The following is a 15,509-nucleotide window of genomic DNA, read 5'->3' on the forward strand; positions in this document are numbered from 1 at the left end:
TTCTGGGAAGCAGTCCCCAGGTGCCTGAACGATGCCCAGATTATATGAAAAAGACTAATCCCTGTTACATTTATAGCACTTTTTAGTTTTCAAAGCACTTTTCATTCATTATTTTGTTTGATTTTTACACTGAAACCAGGAGGTAATGCCGTGTGGGTGTTACTTATGTCCATTTTACAGATGAGAAAACTGGGGCTCTACAAAGGTAATTTTATTGGTCCTAGACATTGTAAAGCAAATTGCTTTTGAGGGATGATTTAAGTTTGCAGAAAGAGTAAAGGATAATTAGTTTAATTGATAATAGCGGTGGGTTTCTGTACTGTTCTGGGTCCTTTGATATACATGTTGGAGGGAAGGGTTTGAAATACTTACAGTGGTGTGAATTAATTGATAAAAAGTGCATTCAAAACAGATAAAGTTGACTCCCACTATAGCTCCCATCTGTCCGTAAGAGATAAAGGTCGGTGAGTACCCGAAAGTCCCCGTAAAGTAGCCCTTGATTTCCAAGAAACTCCAGAGTCATGGGACAGGACCTTTGCTTCCTGTCACCCTCAGCCTGGTGCCTAGAGAGTTTCAGGCGGCGTAGCTGGTGCTGGTCAGGTCAAGACAGGTTCTAGTCTGGGGGTCCAAGAGCCAGGACAGTAGTCCTAATCTTCACCACCTCCTGTTCTGGCTTCAGGGGGTTGGTACTTACTGGTATAAAGTACTGCAAGTGAAGCACTGGCAGTGTACTTAAGTGTTACTTCCCCCAAGGAAAGTAACTTGTTCTTCGGTCCTTCACAATACAAAGGATCCCAGATCAAGCACTTTACAGTGTTAGCTCATCTAATCCTCCAGCAGATGCAAAGGGAGAAACCATTATCATCTTGATTTCACAAAAGCGGAAATCGAGGCTCAGAAAGGTTAGGTAACTTGTCCGAGGTCACACAGCTAGTAATGAGGGGAGCCCGGCCTGTGTGCATATTTTCTGCCGAATCAACAGAGACTCTGGCATGAACTGTGTGACTCTGGCAAGGCCAGGGCCTCTCTCCAGACCTTTGTTCGTCACCTGCACAACAAGAGGGGTGGACTAGGATGTCTCCAAGTTCCTGTTCAATATTCTTGGCCTTCTTTGATCTGCTATTATGTTGTACTTGCCGCCGAAGGTTCTTTTGTTTGCCACCAGAGGGCGCTCTGCTCCCAAAGCAGGAGGCACTGGGGAACGCTGAGTTCCAATTAATAGTCGCCCCCTTAATTGATAAAATTCTGGCCAAGAACAAAACTTCGTGTGCAGCTTTAGCAGAGGGAATTTGTGGAATTCCTAACAAGGCTTTCCAAATAAGAAAATTACTTCAAGAACCCCTGTTAGAATCTTTGCTGTTCTCATGGGGAAACTCCTCCATCACGTACCTCCTAGGGCTTTTGTGTGGTGGGGACCTTGAGAGAATCAGCGCTGGGCAGTTGGTGAGTGAAGGTAAGCAGGCCACCTGCACGTTTCCCAAACATCAGCCCCCTGTGCTTCTCTACCTTCCCTCCCGATTCTTGCCATGTCCCCATCCCGCTGGTAATATTTACTAAATGTTTTCCCTTACGTTGATTCATTTCTCTCACTTAAATAAGTGTACTCAGAAGGGAAGCTTTGTACTTCCCTGGTGGCGCAGTGGTTGAGAGTCCGCCTGCTGATGCAGTGGACGCGGGTTCGTGACCCGGTCCGCGAGGATCCCACATGCTGCGGAGCGGCTGGGCCTCTGAGCCATGGCTGCTGAGCCTGCGCATCCGGAACCTGTGCTTCGCAACGGGAGAGGCCACAACAGTGAGAGGCCCACATACCGCAAAAAAAAAAAAAAAAAGGGGAAGCTTTTTATCACTATTATAAATGGAAAAGCATTATTTTTGTAACATGTACGAAAATAAACACCTTTCTAGAATATAACCTCCATGCTTAGAATCAGAGAGTTTTGTTCTGTTCCATGTCCAATGCCTAGAAAAATGAGTTACTTAGTAGGCACTCAATGAATATTTTTTATTATATCAGTACAAAGATATTCATCTACATACTACCTAAATAATCTTGAATATCATACTCGGGAAGCACTGGGGCAGTGGAAGGTACTAGGAGAAAACTTGGTGGATTTGGGGATTTGAGGCTTGTGAACTGACCTGCCATGTGATGTCAGAGCATGAGGCATTTCTCAGTGGGAGTAGCTGCCGTCCACTCCCCACCCCCCCATTTCCCCAGCTCACCTTAGCCAGCAACTCCAGATGTGACACGTGTACATATACCTGAAGCCCTGTCCAGCATATAACTGTTTTCAGCCTGAACTGTCTTTTGGTTCCAGGATAGGCAAAAAGTCTTCATCTGCCACTTCACATCCACTAGAATGGCTCTCATTAAAAACAAGCAAAACAAAATAACAACAAAAAAAAAAAAAAGAAAGGAAAAAGAAAATAACAAATCTTGACAAGGACGTAGAGAAACTAGAACCCTTGTGTACTGTTGGCAGGAATGCAAAATGGTACAGTCACTATGGAAAACAGTACAGTGGTTCCTCCAAAAAATTATAGAATTACCACGTGATCCAGCAATTCTCCTAGGTTTATATTCAAAAGAACTGAAAGGAAGGACTTAAACAGATATTGTATAGCAATGCTCATACTGGCTCTATTCACAATAGCCAAAAGGTGGAAGCAACCCAAATGTCCATCAACTGATGAATGGATAAATAAAATGTGGTATATTAGATGTACAATGGAATATTATTCAACCTTCTAAAGGGACAAATGCCACAACATAGATGAACCTTGAAAACATTATGCTAAGCAAAACAAGCCCAAAACAAAAGCATAAGTATTGTATGATTCCACTTACATGAGGTACCTGGAATAGGCAAATTCATAGAGGCAGAAAGTAGACCTGAGGCTACCAGGGATGGGGGGGAGGGGAGTGTGGCGTTACTGTTTAATGAGCCCAGAGTTTCTGTTTGGGATGATGAGACAGTTCAGGAAATGGATAGTGACGGTGGTTGCACAACTTTGTGAAAGTAATTAATGCCACTGAATTTTACACTTAGAAGTGGTTAAAATGGTGAAATTTATGATACATATATTTTGCCACCAAAAAAGAAAAAAAGCTTTCACCTGATAAATTGGAAAAGCCTTTCTTGGAAAAGTCACTTGTGTTGAGAAGGTTCTGGGTCCAGCGGATTGATTATCGATGTCTACAGGGTAGGGGGAGTGGCGGCATTCTTGTCGCGCATCTGTGTTCCCTGCGGGCTAACTTCCATAAACTGACTCTCAAATGGGGAGAGTAGCTCTTGCGTCACTGTTGTAACTTGGTTCTTTTGAGCATTCGGACTCCTGAACTCCACAGGCGAGAGGAGGAGCCCAAACGCTGACACCAAAGGGAGCTGCTCAGACCCTGAACGGAGCGGCAGTGACTGATGCCTGGGGGCTGGTGCCGAACTGGAGACCTCGGCCCAGCTCCGGAGGGCAGCTCCCCTCAGCAATAGCCCCTGATGTCAGGTAGGAATGTGGCCCATTGTTGCCATGGATTGTTTCCCGAGAGAAGCTAGAAATCCTTTTTTTTTTTTTTAATGTACTCTATCAGGTTTTAAGCATTGACCACTAATTTTAAAATTTCTTAAAACACAGTGAAGGCCAAACAAGATACACCTATGGGCTGTATTTGGCCCATGGGCTGCCAGTTTTTACCTCTGTCATACATAAAAAAACCTTCTTATTCCCCCTTTGACATTTTCAGCGTGCACAAGAAGGCTTGGGAAGTTCATTTCCAGAAGTTCATTCCAAAATCAGGCTCTGGGGATTCCCTGGTGGTCGAGTGGTTAGGGCTCCGTGCTTCCACTGCAGAGGGGGCAGGTTCCATCCCTGGTCGGGGCACTAGGATCTTGCGCGCTGCACCATGCGGCCCCCCAAAAATAAAAACGAAAGCTCTGGCTCCTGGATCAGCTACCCTTGTTGCTGCTTATAAAACGATGTACTTTCCCTAGTCTCTGTGCTGGAACCACGAATGTGGATCTAAATCCTCCCATTCTTTAAAACAATAGAATAAAAAAGAATGAAATTTTGCCATTTGCAAAACATAGATGGACCTGGAGGGTATTATGCTTAGTGAAATATGTCAGACAGAGAAGGACAAATACTGTGTGTTAACACTTATGTGTGGAATCTAAAAAATAAAACAAATGAATGAATATAACAAAACAGAAATAGACTCACAGATACTGAGAACAAACTAGTGGTTAACAGAGGAGGGGCTGTGGGCAAAATAGAGGAAAGGAATTAAGAGGTACAAACCCTAGGTATAAAATAAACATGTTACAAAGATGTAACATACAGGACAGGGAATATAGCCAATATTTGATAATAACTTTAACTGAAGTGTAATCTATAAAAATAAAGCATTATATTGTACACCTGAGACTAATACAATATTGTAAATCAACTATATTTCAATTAAAAAGAAAAAAAGAAAAAAACCTGCTGTGTTCCCTCCTCCTCTGTGAAGGCCTCTGGCCCACAGGGCTCTCCTACTTCTAAGCCCGCATTGCCCATCCTCCCCTCTAGGTGGCAGCACTCCTACCGTTGTGCTGACCAGCCATTGCTCTCTGGCATTGTCGTCTTGTTCATTTTCCTCTCTTGTTCTCCAGGTCTCTCCTGGAGAGAGACTGTTATGATGAAGGGGAGATCTGGATTTTGGACATCGAGGCCTGACTTCCCTTGATCCATGATTCCTCCCTCCGCCTCCCCAGGAGGCCTGGGCTCCTTGCTGACTCCCTGGCCTCAAGGCTGACATTTCTTTGGTGACAGACGTGCTGAGGGGTGCTGGGGGGTAGACCTCGAGGCCACTTGAACTTTGAGAGTGGACCAAGCACGGAGGAGGGCCTGGGGCCTTGGGTTCTTTGGGAGCGGCTGTGCCCTAAGAAGCTACGGCTCCCAGCCTCCAATGGCCATAGCCCTTCCAAGAGGAACGGCCTCTGCCCACACCCACCTCACCTTACACACACACACACACACACCCCGTCACATGGCTGATTGGACCCATAATGCACACCTGGCCCAAAGGCAGCGCACCTATTAGCTGGAGAGCAGCCAGTGACCAGTTGGCCTACATGAAACTGGCAAGCTGACCCTATCAGATTCTGTCTTGAGAAATAGAAGATTTCAATAGGAGATTGAAGGACTGTTGGGCTGTAGAAAGAGAGAAGCAAGGTGGGCATGGGAGCCCTGGGAGTCAGCTCTGGCTGTCCCTTCCAAGGAGCGGTTCAGGGGATGCCCAGCTGTGCTCTGCTGTCGACCCTTGGGCTCCTTGAGATCTCTGTTCTTCATGCTCTTTATGCCTAATGTGGTGTCTGGAGGAGCTTTGATTCAAACATCCTTCTCCACCGATTTGCTCACCTGGTCCCAGGTGCTGCTTGGCCATTGCGTTTGGGGCCCAGCACCCACGAGACGGACGTGCTCATCCTCGATCCTTAGGGCGCGGCTGCGCTTGCCTGCCACGTGTTGCTATGAGTCCATCTCCCAGATGCTGCCTGAGCCCAGCCACAGAGCATTCTGCTGAATAATCCGGAAGAGGAAGGTGGGTGATGATAACCTCACTGTTATGGACCAGCACGCTGAGCCGTGAAGCCCTGATGGGCAGTGGAACAGCTGACCAGGAGAGCAGGCATTCCCCATGTCCCCGCCATCCCTCAGAAGCCAGCTTTGGCAGGGGACCTTGCCTCCATCCTCCTGGCACTACTGCTCCCATTTCCTTCCCTCCCACGGCTTCCTCAGTGCTCTCCTCTGGCCCTGCTCCCCCGTGTATGGGCTCATGGTCACCAGCTGAGCAGAAGAATCCCCTCCCCAGCTTCTAATGGCACCTCCAGATTTATCAGGATTAAAAGAGATGCTTTATAGGAAGAGAAAAGAATGTGAAAGAAACTAAACATGTAACTCTCTGAAGTAGCTCGTATTCATGGGCCCAATTCCTCACCCTCCCTGCATTCATGCCCTTTGCGATACATCCCATTGTGACAAAGCATAACGCCCCGTCTCTGGAGGCTTAGCCACGTGACCGGCTTCGGCCACTGGATATTAACAGACATGGAAAGAGTCTTGAAAAGTACATGCACGCTGGGGTTTGCTTGCTCTCTTGTCTCCGCTGTCATCGTTGAGAAGGAGAGGGCCAGGTTAGCCCGCAGGTCCCTGGAGCAGGAGGATGGACCCGAGGAGCAGAGCCCCGCCTAGCTCAGCCAAACCCCCAGGCTGTGTGCAGATCTGTGTTGCTTTAAGCCACTGAGTTTTGAGATAGTTTGAATTTGGGGCAATACTAGCTGATATACACCCCACCCCCAGGTTCCAGCACCAGGAAGGGAAGGAGACTCCTTCCCTGTGCCCAGGGCGGGGCATCAAGCTTCTCTATGGGGTCCTGGATCTCGCCATCTCCTCTCCTCTGAGGGGGCTGGAAGGAAAGGGCAAGGATCGTTGTGAGGCCTCCCAGCTCTCCAGCAGGCTGAGGACACAGAAGCAGCTGGAACGGATGGCCTTTCGGGTCTCTTCAAGGCATGGAGTCGATGCCTTCCTAGAGAAGGCATGACGTCCAAATGGGTCTGCAGCCTGGGAGTTCCAAAGGCTGCCTCCGTTCCCTTGGGTGCCCTGAGATGAAGAGGGCAAGAGAGATCATCTCCCTGAGAGAGACTCAGAGATGGTGGTTTAGGAAATTGTGCTTCCTTCTGAGTGAAAGCAGTGAGAATACATCCCATATGTGGCCTTGTGCCAGGACACCAAGGGACACAGCTCCAGGTGACAGGGGAGGAGCAGGCTTTGACCTGAGCTGAGAGTCAGGACTCAGTCCCCCTCCTCCAAAAGCTCCAGGAGGGACGCACAACCCTCTCTAGAATCTCTGATCTTCTGATGAAACCTGTTTTGCCCCTCAAGGTAAACCTGAAACTCTTTATTCTTTCATTTTCTTACATTTTTGTTTAAGAATAGTTTAAAATATTTGAGTGAAAAACAAAAGACTCCATCATCTTGTGTTCTCCTATTTTTATTGGAAATATACAGAATTTCAGCTACATTGTGGGCAAAGTGGGCTTTGATGAGCTTTCCTGAGAACAAGCCACCAATTACAACACTGTTTTTGTGGCAAATGCATTGTGAATTCTAAGTAACAGTCCCACAAATGGCCTATTAGAGCATAACCCATTACCAGGTGGGGCACGATCATGTTTCCCAAACTATTTATTTCTAGAAGCAATCTGCATTTCAGTAAGACATAAAGAATCCCAAACTTTCCTAAGGCATCTTTCATTATAATATGAAGCATAATTTATCTAACCTGAAAAAAAAAAAAAAACCAGAAAAGAAGTCGACCACTTTTTCCTAAGCATTTCTTTCCCATGGTTCGATGTAATCCAATCCCAGATGTGCAAAGATTTCTTCTTCACTTTCTGCTTTGAGAAACATCCTCTGAAAGCATAACAAGACATGTGTGCATTCAGATATTTTTGTTAAGCATCTCGGTTCTGATGACACAGTGAAAATATTACTTGTAGAACTGTTTTGTCAAAACAAATCACTGCCAAAACACATTACCCTGCTTCTGAGGATAGAAATTCATCTTACCTGACTTCCGTACTTTTTGTAATTTCCCACCCCCCAAAACTTAATAAATTAAGGTAAAAGGATGACAGCCTTACATATTCAACTAGAGGCATTTGGTATTCTTCCTACGGATCTGTAGTTCTTAACCACAGTTGCTCATTAGAACTACCTGAAGGAGTTTTTTTAAAAAAATGTTGAAAACTGAGCTATAACCCAGTCCAATGAAGTCAGAAGCTCGGAGAGGTCTTGTTCTCCATCTGTTTAAGGGGGCTGGGAAATTCTCCTGTGCAGTCAGAATTACGTACTGCTGCCATTGGTAAGGAGGAACGGTGATTACAGGATACTTGTGTGTGCTGGGGCCTCCTCCTGGCCTTCCACCGCTGCCCCGCTCCCGCCAGCCTCCCACCGCATGATCTCTGTTAGAGCAAGCACCACTTCTCCTCCAGCCCTTCCTGTTATAGCACAGCGTTGGGCCTGTAGGAGGCACTCGCTTATGTTGAACTATTTGTTACGTGTCAATTTGTAAGTCTTCCTACATCGTGTTATGTGAAGCTGTCTCCACTCACATGCTAGACCACTGAGGCTTTCCTGCCAGCATCCACAGCCCTCTCTTATGACAGCAGCACCTTGATTTTTCTTTGGGAAACCACTCCTCCCTACTCTCAGTCTCTGAGGGTCAGGTGGGGCTAATCCCACCTCCAAGGAGGGGCACATGACCCAAGCCTGGCCAATAAGAGCCATGGAAATGGGTTCAGGGATTGGCACATGGCCCAGGCCTGGCCAGTGAACATCAGCTAGGGCTCTTGCTGGAACTATTAGGAAGGAAGCTCTTTTCTGAAGGGGTAGCTAAGCTAGAAGGATGGAATTCATAGGAATACCCTGCCTGAGAGTGAAACCAACACTGAGGGAAATTTGCATGATCACCTTGATACAGCCACACCTGAAGTCCATGTTATCCCAGATGCTACAGTATATAAGCCAAATTCTTTTCTTTTTTTTGCCATTTCCATTTTGTATTGGGTTTCTGACATTTGTGAGACAGCTCTAACTAAATACACCTCATTTAGACTATAAGCTCCTAAAGGGTAAAAGCCATTACTTCTAGTTATTTTGTGTCTTCTTCCTCTGTTTAGTGTCTTTGATCACCATAGGAAGAGTAGATCTTGGCACTTGTGGACTTAGTTGAATATTTAACTCTTCCTAATTCATACAGTAATCTATCATTTTGCTGAGGCAGCATTTGGACTACTGCAAGGCTAGCATACCAAGTGAGTCTCAGCTGGTGTGTGAGTCTAGCTGACTGCTCATCTACATCTCAGGGCAGCTCTGTTGCTCTCCTTCTTGCAGTGGACTCTCATTAATGACCTATATGATCACTCAAAATGCTAATTCTCACTGCATCTGAGGGGTACTTGAGTGATATTTGTGATTTGGGGGGATCCTTAGTTTTCTTTGGAGTTACTCATTGCAGTTACCAAGGATATACCAAACGCAATTAATATTCACTGTTGGACTGGTTCTAGGGGCCCAAGTAGCCCATCATCTTTGAGTCCAAAGCCTCTGAGGTGCATTCTGGGCCAGGTGGGGGCTATGCTCCCATCAGGATCTTTCCAGCTGCCCTCAACTGTGATCTGTGCGGACAGGGCACTCGGGGCAAAGGAAACTGAACCTGGACACTAAAATTAGTTCTGGAAAAGCACTCAGGGAGCCAGCCTTGGTGATGAGGATCAAAGAGGCCCATCTCAGGGAGACAGCTCCACCTTGGTCTTGTCATATAGAGCGTGGTTATCCAGCACCATCTTCCGGTCATGTGTAGCATAGCGCCGGAGGTCTCTCTCAAACTGCTGGATAAGAAATAATTAAAATAAATTACTATCAGGACTTCCCTGGTGGAGCAGTGGTTAAGACTCTGCGCTCCCAATGCAGGGGGCCCGACTTCGATCCCTGGTCAGGGAACTAGATCCCACATGCATGCCACATCTAAGGACCCCACGTGCTGCAACTAGGGAGCCCGCCTGCCGCAACTAAGAACCAATGCAACCAAATACATAAATAAATTTTTTTAAATAAATAAATAAATTACTATCAAGTCTAGAATGTCTTCGGTATTATGTGTTTAGAGATATTTAAATCCCAATACAGGAAGTCCCCTATATACAAACGAGTTCCGTTCTGAGAGTCCAGCAAAGTTAGCCTAGGTACGCAACTAACACCGTCGGCTATATAGTACTGTACTGTAATAGGCTTATAATACTTTTCACACAAATAATACAAAAAAAAAAACCACGAAAAATAAAACATTTAAAATCTTACAGTACAGTACCTTGAAAAGTACAGTAGTACAGGACAACAGCTGGCATACAGGGGCCGGCATCGAGTGAACAGGCAAGAAGAGTTACTGACTGGAGGAGGGAGAGGAGGTGGGAGATGGTAGAGCTGAAGGATCGTCAGCAATAGGAGACAGAGGGCAAGCTGCGATTTCACTCATGCCTGACGTTGATGGCTCAGGTTCTGGTTCCTTGCTGGAACCAGATGCACGTTTGCATCTTTGAAAGTTCACAGTTTGAAGGTTAGTATGTAGAGGACTTACTGTAATGAAATGTCTACCTCCACTAAACATTCTCCAAGCAATTTTCTCCCCCAGGGCAATAGTCTACGATGACAAAGCTCCATGCTCACATGCACACACTAGACTGTAAGCTCTGTGAAAAAAGGAACCTGATTTGTTCTGTTCATAACCATATTTCCTCCTCAAATGACGCCTGGCACATAGATGTACAGCAAATATTTGCTGAATGAATAAATGAGGATTGTGTCCAAAATAATACCTGGTCCAGAGTAAATGCTGGATAAATAATACTTGGTGTTGTTTTTTATTTGGAATATCACTCATATAGAAGAGGATGAGGGGTTAGGAGACCCAGATTCCAGCCTAGATTTTGTTCCTGTCTGGCTGTGCATCTCTCTGCAAGTCACCCAGCCTCTCTGAATCTCGGTTCAGAGGGTGGAGGAAGTGCATGAGTAAGGTCCCCTCTGGCTGTAACATCCTCTCATACGAGATTCTGTAAAACTGATGGTCTGAGCCACCTGCCCCAGCGTAGCATCTCCTATGATCAGGGTGAGCTCGGAGGCTCCAGGGAGCAAAACCTGCAGCCTTAGATAGAGGACAGGGAAACCCTGGAAAAGGAGGACAATGAATGAAGTTGTCGTTGAGGTTAATTTTCCTAAGAAGCACAGATCTAGAAATGTCCTTTCCGTGTGGGATTAGGGAGCAAGGAGGGAATCGTTGCGCCCTCTAGTGGCGAGTATGGGAAAGCTGGCAGAGACTGGGAACTGCCCTTCCTCACCTGGCTGTGTGAAGACAGACTTTCCAGCCAGAAGTTCTTTATAAGGGAGTGGAAGAGAAACTATGGCTGTGGAAGAATCAGGGTGAAGCAGATTCTGGGTGCAGTAGCTGCTGGCCTGTGAAAGCACAGGAGTGTTGCTTAGCACACGGCCTCCTACAGTCCTGGGCCACTTGCCTCCTGTCCCCCAAGCACTTAGAGCAACGACTCCTCACACTGGGCGTGGGGGGAGGTTGGAGAGGATGGGGTAACAGGTGCAGTGAGAAGCCCCCCTTGGCTCCCCAGTTCTGTGTGGTGAGAGATCTATGCCTGGACTCCTCTGCTAAATCCTCAGGAGCATTTTTCCATATTCTGTTAGGAATTATAATGATGTCTTCCATTTGGAGGGTAATCATATTGACTCAACCAATATTTATTGAGCACCTACTATGTGACAGGTGTGTTCTGGATGCTTGGACTATAACAGAGAACAAAACAATGATGTCGGCCTTGGTGAGGCTTGGATTCAACAGGGGACACAAATAAGACACAGTAACAGCATAAGTAAATTACATGATATGTTAAAAGGTCATGCTGCGTACAGTGCAGGCCTCATAAAGGAGGTAGGATCTGAGCAAGGACTTGCCCAAGGTGAAGGAGCTAGCCAAGTGGACTCTGGGAAGAGCACACCGTGCAGAGGGAACAGCTAGGACAGAGGCCTTAGGGAGGGGCGAGCCTGCCTGGTTAGGGAGAGAGCAGTGGGGAGGAGTTCAGAGAGATGAGGGTGTGGGGAGACCACGCAGGGTCTCGTGGCCACTGGAAGGCCTTTACTCTGCGTTGAATGCGGAGCCCCTGCCAGGTTTTGAGCAGGAGAGTGACCCGATCTGACTTATGTTATGACAGGATCACTCGGCTGTAGGGGGCAAGATACCAGTCAGAACAGCTGTGCTCATAATCCGGGCAATGATATCCTAGTTAATGTTTATGGAGAGCTCACCCTGTGCTGGGTGCTGGGCTGATTTCTTGCTTTATATTAATTTCTGATCTACTCTATTATCACTAGTATTTAACAGCTTCTAAAAGAGTCTAACAATACTTCTAAAAGAACAGTATTAAGTATACAATTAGCCTCAGAATTGTGTTAAGATGAAGGCGCTGTCTAATTAATCCTCATTACAATCCCGTGAGGTTGGTACTGTTATTAGTCCCATTTTTCAGATGAAGAAAGGAGGCCCAGAGAACCTAAGTAATTTACCCAAGGCCACACAGCCAATGATGGAGCTAGGACTCAGACTCCTGAATCCCAAAGCTCAGGTTCTTTACCCTGGACAGTTCTGCCTTCTGCTTTACAAGCTCTTTAGTTTCTCTCAACAACCCTGTGAGATAGGCAGGGCAAGGATGGTGTCTTTTGTTTCAGATAAAGAAAACTGAACATTGAGCAGGGGCAGTGATACTACAGTCTGGCTGTATCACTGGTCACAACACACTTCAGAGGTTGGCCCGTGTGTGCTGCATACAGTTGTGCAGGTTGTGCACTGCAAAACTCTAGAGGGCGCCATTCACTGTGTAGTCTTTGTAAATATGCACGTTTCTTATGACAATTTTCTGGGAAATGGCAGTAAGGTATTTTAAGGAAGAGATGCTTTTTAAAGTTGGCAAAAGGGGGCCATTTGGGCTAGTAAAGAGGCTGGGGTAGCCTAGGCATCTAGCCACCATTGTCCATGTGTTTCCGGAGGAGAGAGTGTACCTCCTCTTCCCCCAGAGTTTCTGATTCAGAAGGTCTGAGGTGGGGTGGAGAATTTACATGTCTACCCTGTTCCCAGGTAAGACTGATGCTGCTGGTCAGGGGATCTCATTTTTTTTTTTTTTTTTCTTTTTGTGTGTGTGTTTTCAAAGCCTATGCAAGCCTTAACTTCTAGGTGGTATTGCTTCCTCTATATGCAGTCACCCAAGTCCTACTGATTTTACCACCTAAATAAGACTTGAGAGTCTTTCTTCATCTGCCCTTCCCAGCCATTACTTTAATTTAGATCTTTCTCATCCTTATCTAGACTATTGTGTTAACCTCCTAGTCTAACTCAGTAGATGATTCAGATCATTTAAATAGTTTCCCTGTTACCTATAGGTTAAACTGTAAGATCCTCAACATTTATAATCCATCCCCACATTCTATTACCTGCCCACTTCCATATTGTATTACATTATAAATCCCTTGAGCGTGGGTACCAGTATCTTTGTATTCCTTATATTGTGAACATAATAACGGCTCAGCCAATAGCTGTTGACTTAATGAAGTAGGCAGGCTCTTGGCTTGGCAGTTAACTATACTTCTCTAGAATTAAAATGAATTACTCTGTGTAGTAGGAATAAGAAGATTCTCTTATTTTCATATATTAATAATTTACACATTATTATTTTAGGGTAGTAATGTCATACATTCCTCCAGTAATATTAATTTGAATTAATACGATTTTAAGCTATTACATGCAGTTGTTCTGAGTTCCTGTAGAATTGTCTTTTTTTTTTTTTTTTCCCCAGAAGGGAATTAATAGAATTGCGATATAACAAGAGCAGAAACACTTGGTTTTGGACATCCGTTGTGGTACAAAATAAAAAATTAGCAGTCATTGACTCCTTGTTAGAAATTTGACTCCTAGTCAAAGATTTATAACCTTTACCTTGTGTAAATAAGTCTGTAATCATAATCATTTATGATGCTCAGAATATACCAATGATTCATGAGCCACTCTAAGGGAATCGTGTAACTGGTATAAATCCGTACTTGGTTTTGTTTTAATTTGCAACTTTTCTTCTTAAAGTCTTTTTTAATCTAAAGTTTTGATGGGTACACTGAAACACGGTAAAAATTATTGACAGTTGTGACATTATTTTTAACAAAAATGTTTACATCATAAAAACAAGTTTCTTAGACTTATTAGAAGGGTAAGGTTTCATGACAGATGAAATATTTAAGATATGCTTCATTTAATATATCAGTAAGTTTCACTAACTACATATTTTGTGTTAATTCATTTATTTTTTTAAATTGAGGTATAGTTCACATACAGTAAAATCTACTGTTTTGTAGTGTACAGTTCAGTGGCTTTTAGTATATTTATGAAGTTGTCCAACTATCACCAATCTGTAATTGCAGAACATTTTTATCACCCCAAAAGAAATCCATGCTTGTTAGCAGTCACTTCCTTTTCTTCTCCACCTTACCCCTGGCAACCACTAATTTACTTTCTGTCTCTATGGGTTTACCAATTCTGGAGATTTCATATGGATTTATACAATATGTGGCCTTTTGTGTCTTGGCTTCTTTCTTTTTTGTGTGTGTCATATTTTTTTTAATGTTTATTTATTTATTTATTTTCTTATTAGTCATCCATCTTATACACATCAGTGTATACATGTCAATCCCAATCTCCCAATTCAGAGGGGATCTCATTTTGAGAATAACTGTTCTAAATGCATCTGTCTCAGGTGACCATGTGCAGGTGGAATGCCCTGATTTAGAGATTTCTGGCCACTTCCCTCTCTCCTGTCCACCCCCTCCCCCTTCCTTGTCCGTCTCCCCCCCATCCCCACCCCCACTGCCATTGTCTCTCCCCTGGGCCCAGGTAGACCCAGTCTACCTCTTCTGGAAAGCTAAGACCATCCCACGGATACAGGTAGCGCTTACCCGGGAGCCAGTCCAGCCCAGCAGGGCAAAGGCATATTGCTCGTAGGGGCACATGACCAGGTCCACACGGATGGCCTTCCAGGTCTTTCCTTCCTGTTGGATGGACTTGTCACTGTCCACTCTCTGATGGTGCAATTTTAAAATCAGAAAGCATTTTTGAAAATGATCTAAAGCATCCACTTGTCTGCTTGGCCCCTTGAACTTTTCAAATGTCGACTCCACAAGGTCACAGTATAAAAGTAATCCCTGAAAATAAACAGAAAGACATCAGGAAGAGTCCCTGATGCAGAGGGTCAGAGATTTTATATTGGGCTCTTAATGAACGCTCTTAAAGAAAGCTTTGCAGATTTAAGCAAAACGTGGGTGCGTTTTGTCCTTGCGTTGTGAGCCCACCTGGCGACACTAGCAGAGGGAGCCATGGAGTGGGTGTGTTACACTCCCTCTGCAGCAGAGGAACTTAGCGATTAGAGGGGCCAAGCCAAGGCCGCTTCATGGCAAAGCTGCCAGAGAATCTACTCCCGCAAGGTCTGACGGCTGACCAGTGTTCACAAACTTGCCGCATTCCCTTAAGTACAAACCAACTTGGAACAAAAAGCCGTGCCGTTTCTATGCGGTTGTTCAGATTCAGTGTCCCTCCATAAAATACTGACGACTAGGTCTACTTGGCCCCAAAGTTTGTGGCTCAGGCTCAGCCGCGTTGGGGCCTGATGACTCACTCTTTCTAGGGAGCACTTGGAGACTCAGACAAAACTGGTGGCACGTCACCGAACGTCGCCTAGTCAGAAAGTTACGCCCAGCAAGCTGCCATCCTCCAATTTATCTGCTCCGTGGGACTTCCTCACGGCACAGGGCAGATGTGGGGTAGGGACAGGCAGAACTATGCAACCAACTGCTGAATCTGAGTAGCAACTAGAAGAGCA

At 45.3% G+C, this 15,509-nt stretch overlaps 1 protein-coding gene across 1 annotated transcript in view; it reads right to left on the reverse strand.

The window, feature by feature from the left end:
• Positions 1-7,106: 7,106 nt before the first annotated feature.
• The window catches only part of DNTT (DNA nucleotidylexotransferase), a gene marked incomplete at its 5' end in the record, with an annotated part of 32,340 nt that continues 23,937 nt past the window's right edge, over positions 7,107-15,509 (reverse strand). Inside the window, 3 exons of the mRNA XM_082854994.1 lie at positions 7,107-7,446; positions 9,342-9,425; positions 14,590-14,835. Coding sequence (XP_082711120.1) covers positions 7,360-7,446; positions 9,342-9,425; positions 14,590-14,835 — 417 coding nt within the window. The 3' untranslated portion in view covers positions 7,107-7,359. The remainder of the gene's footprint in view (positions 7,447-9,341; positions 9,426-14,589; positions 14,836-15,509) is intronic.

The sequence above is a fragment of the Leucopleurus acutus genome, assembly GCF_964270905.1.
Source record: "Leucopleurus acutus genome assembly, chromosome: 14".
Taxonomy (NCBI): domain Eukaryota; kingdom Metazoa; phylum Chordata; class Mammalia; order Artiodactyla; family Delphinidae; genus Leucopleurus; species Leucopleurus acutus.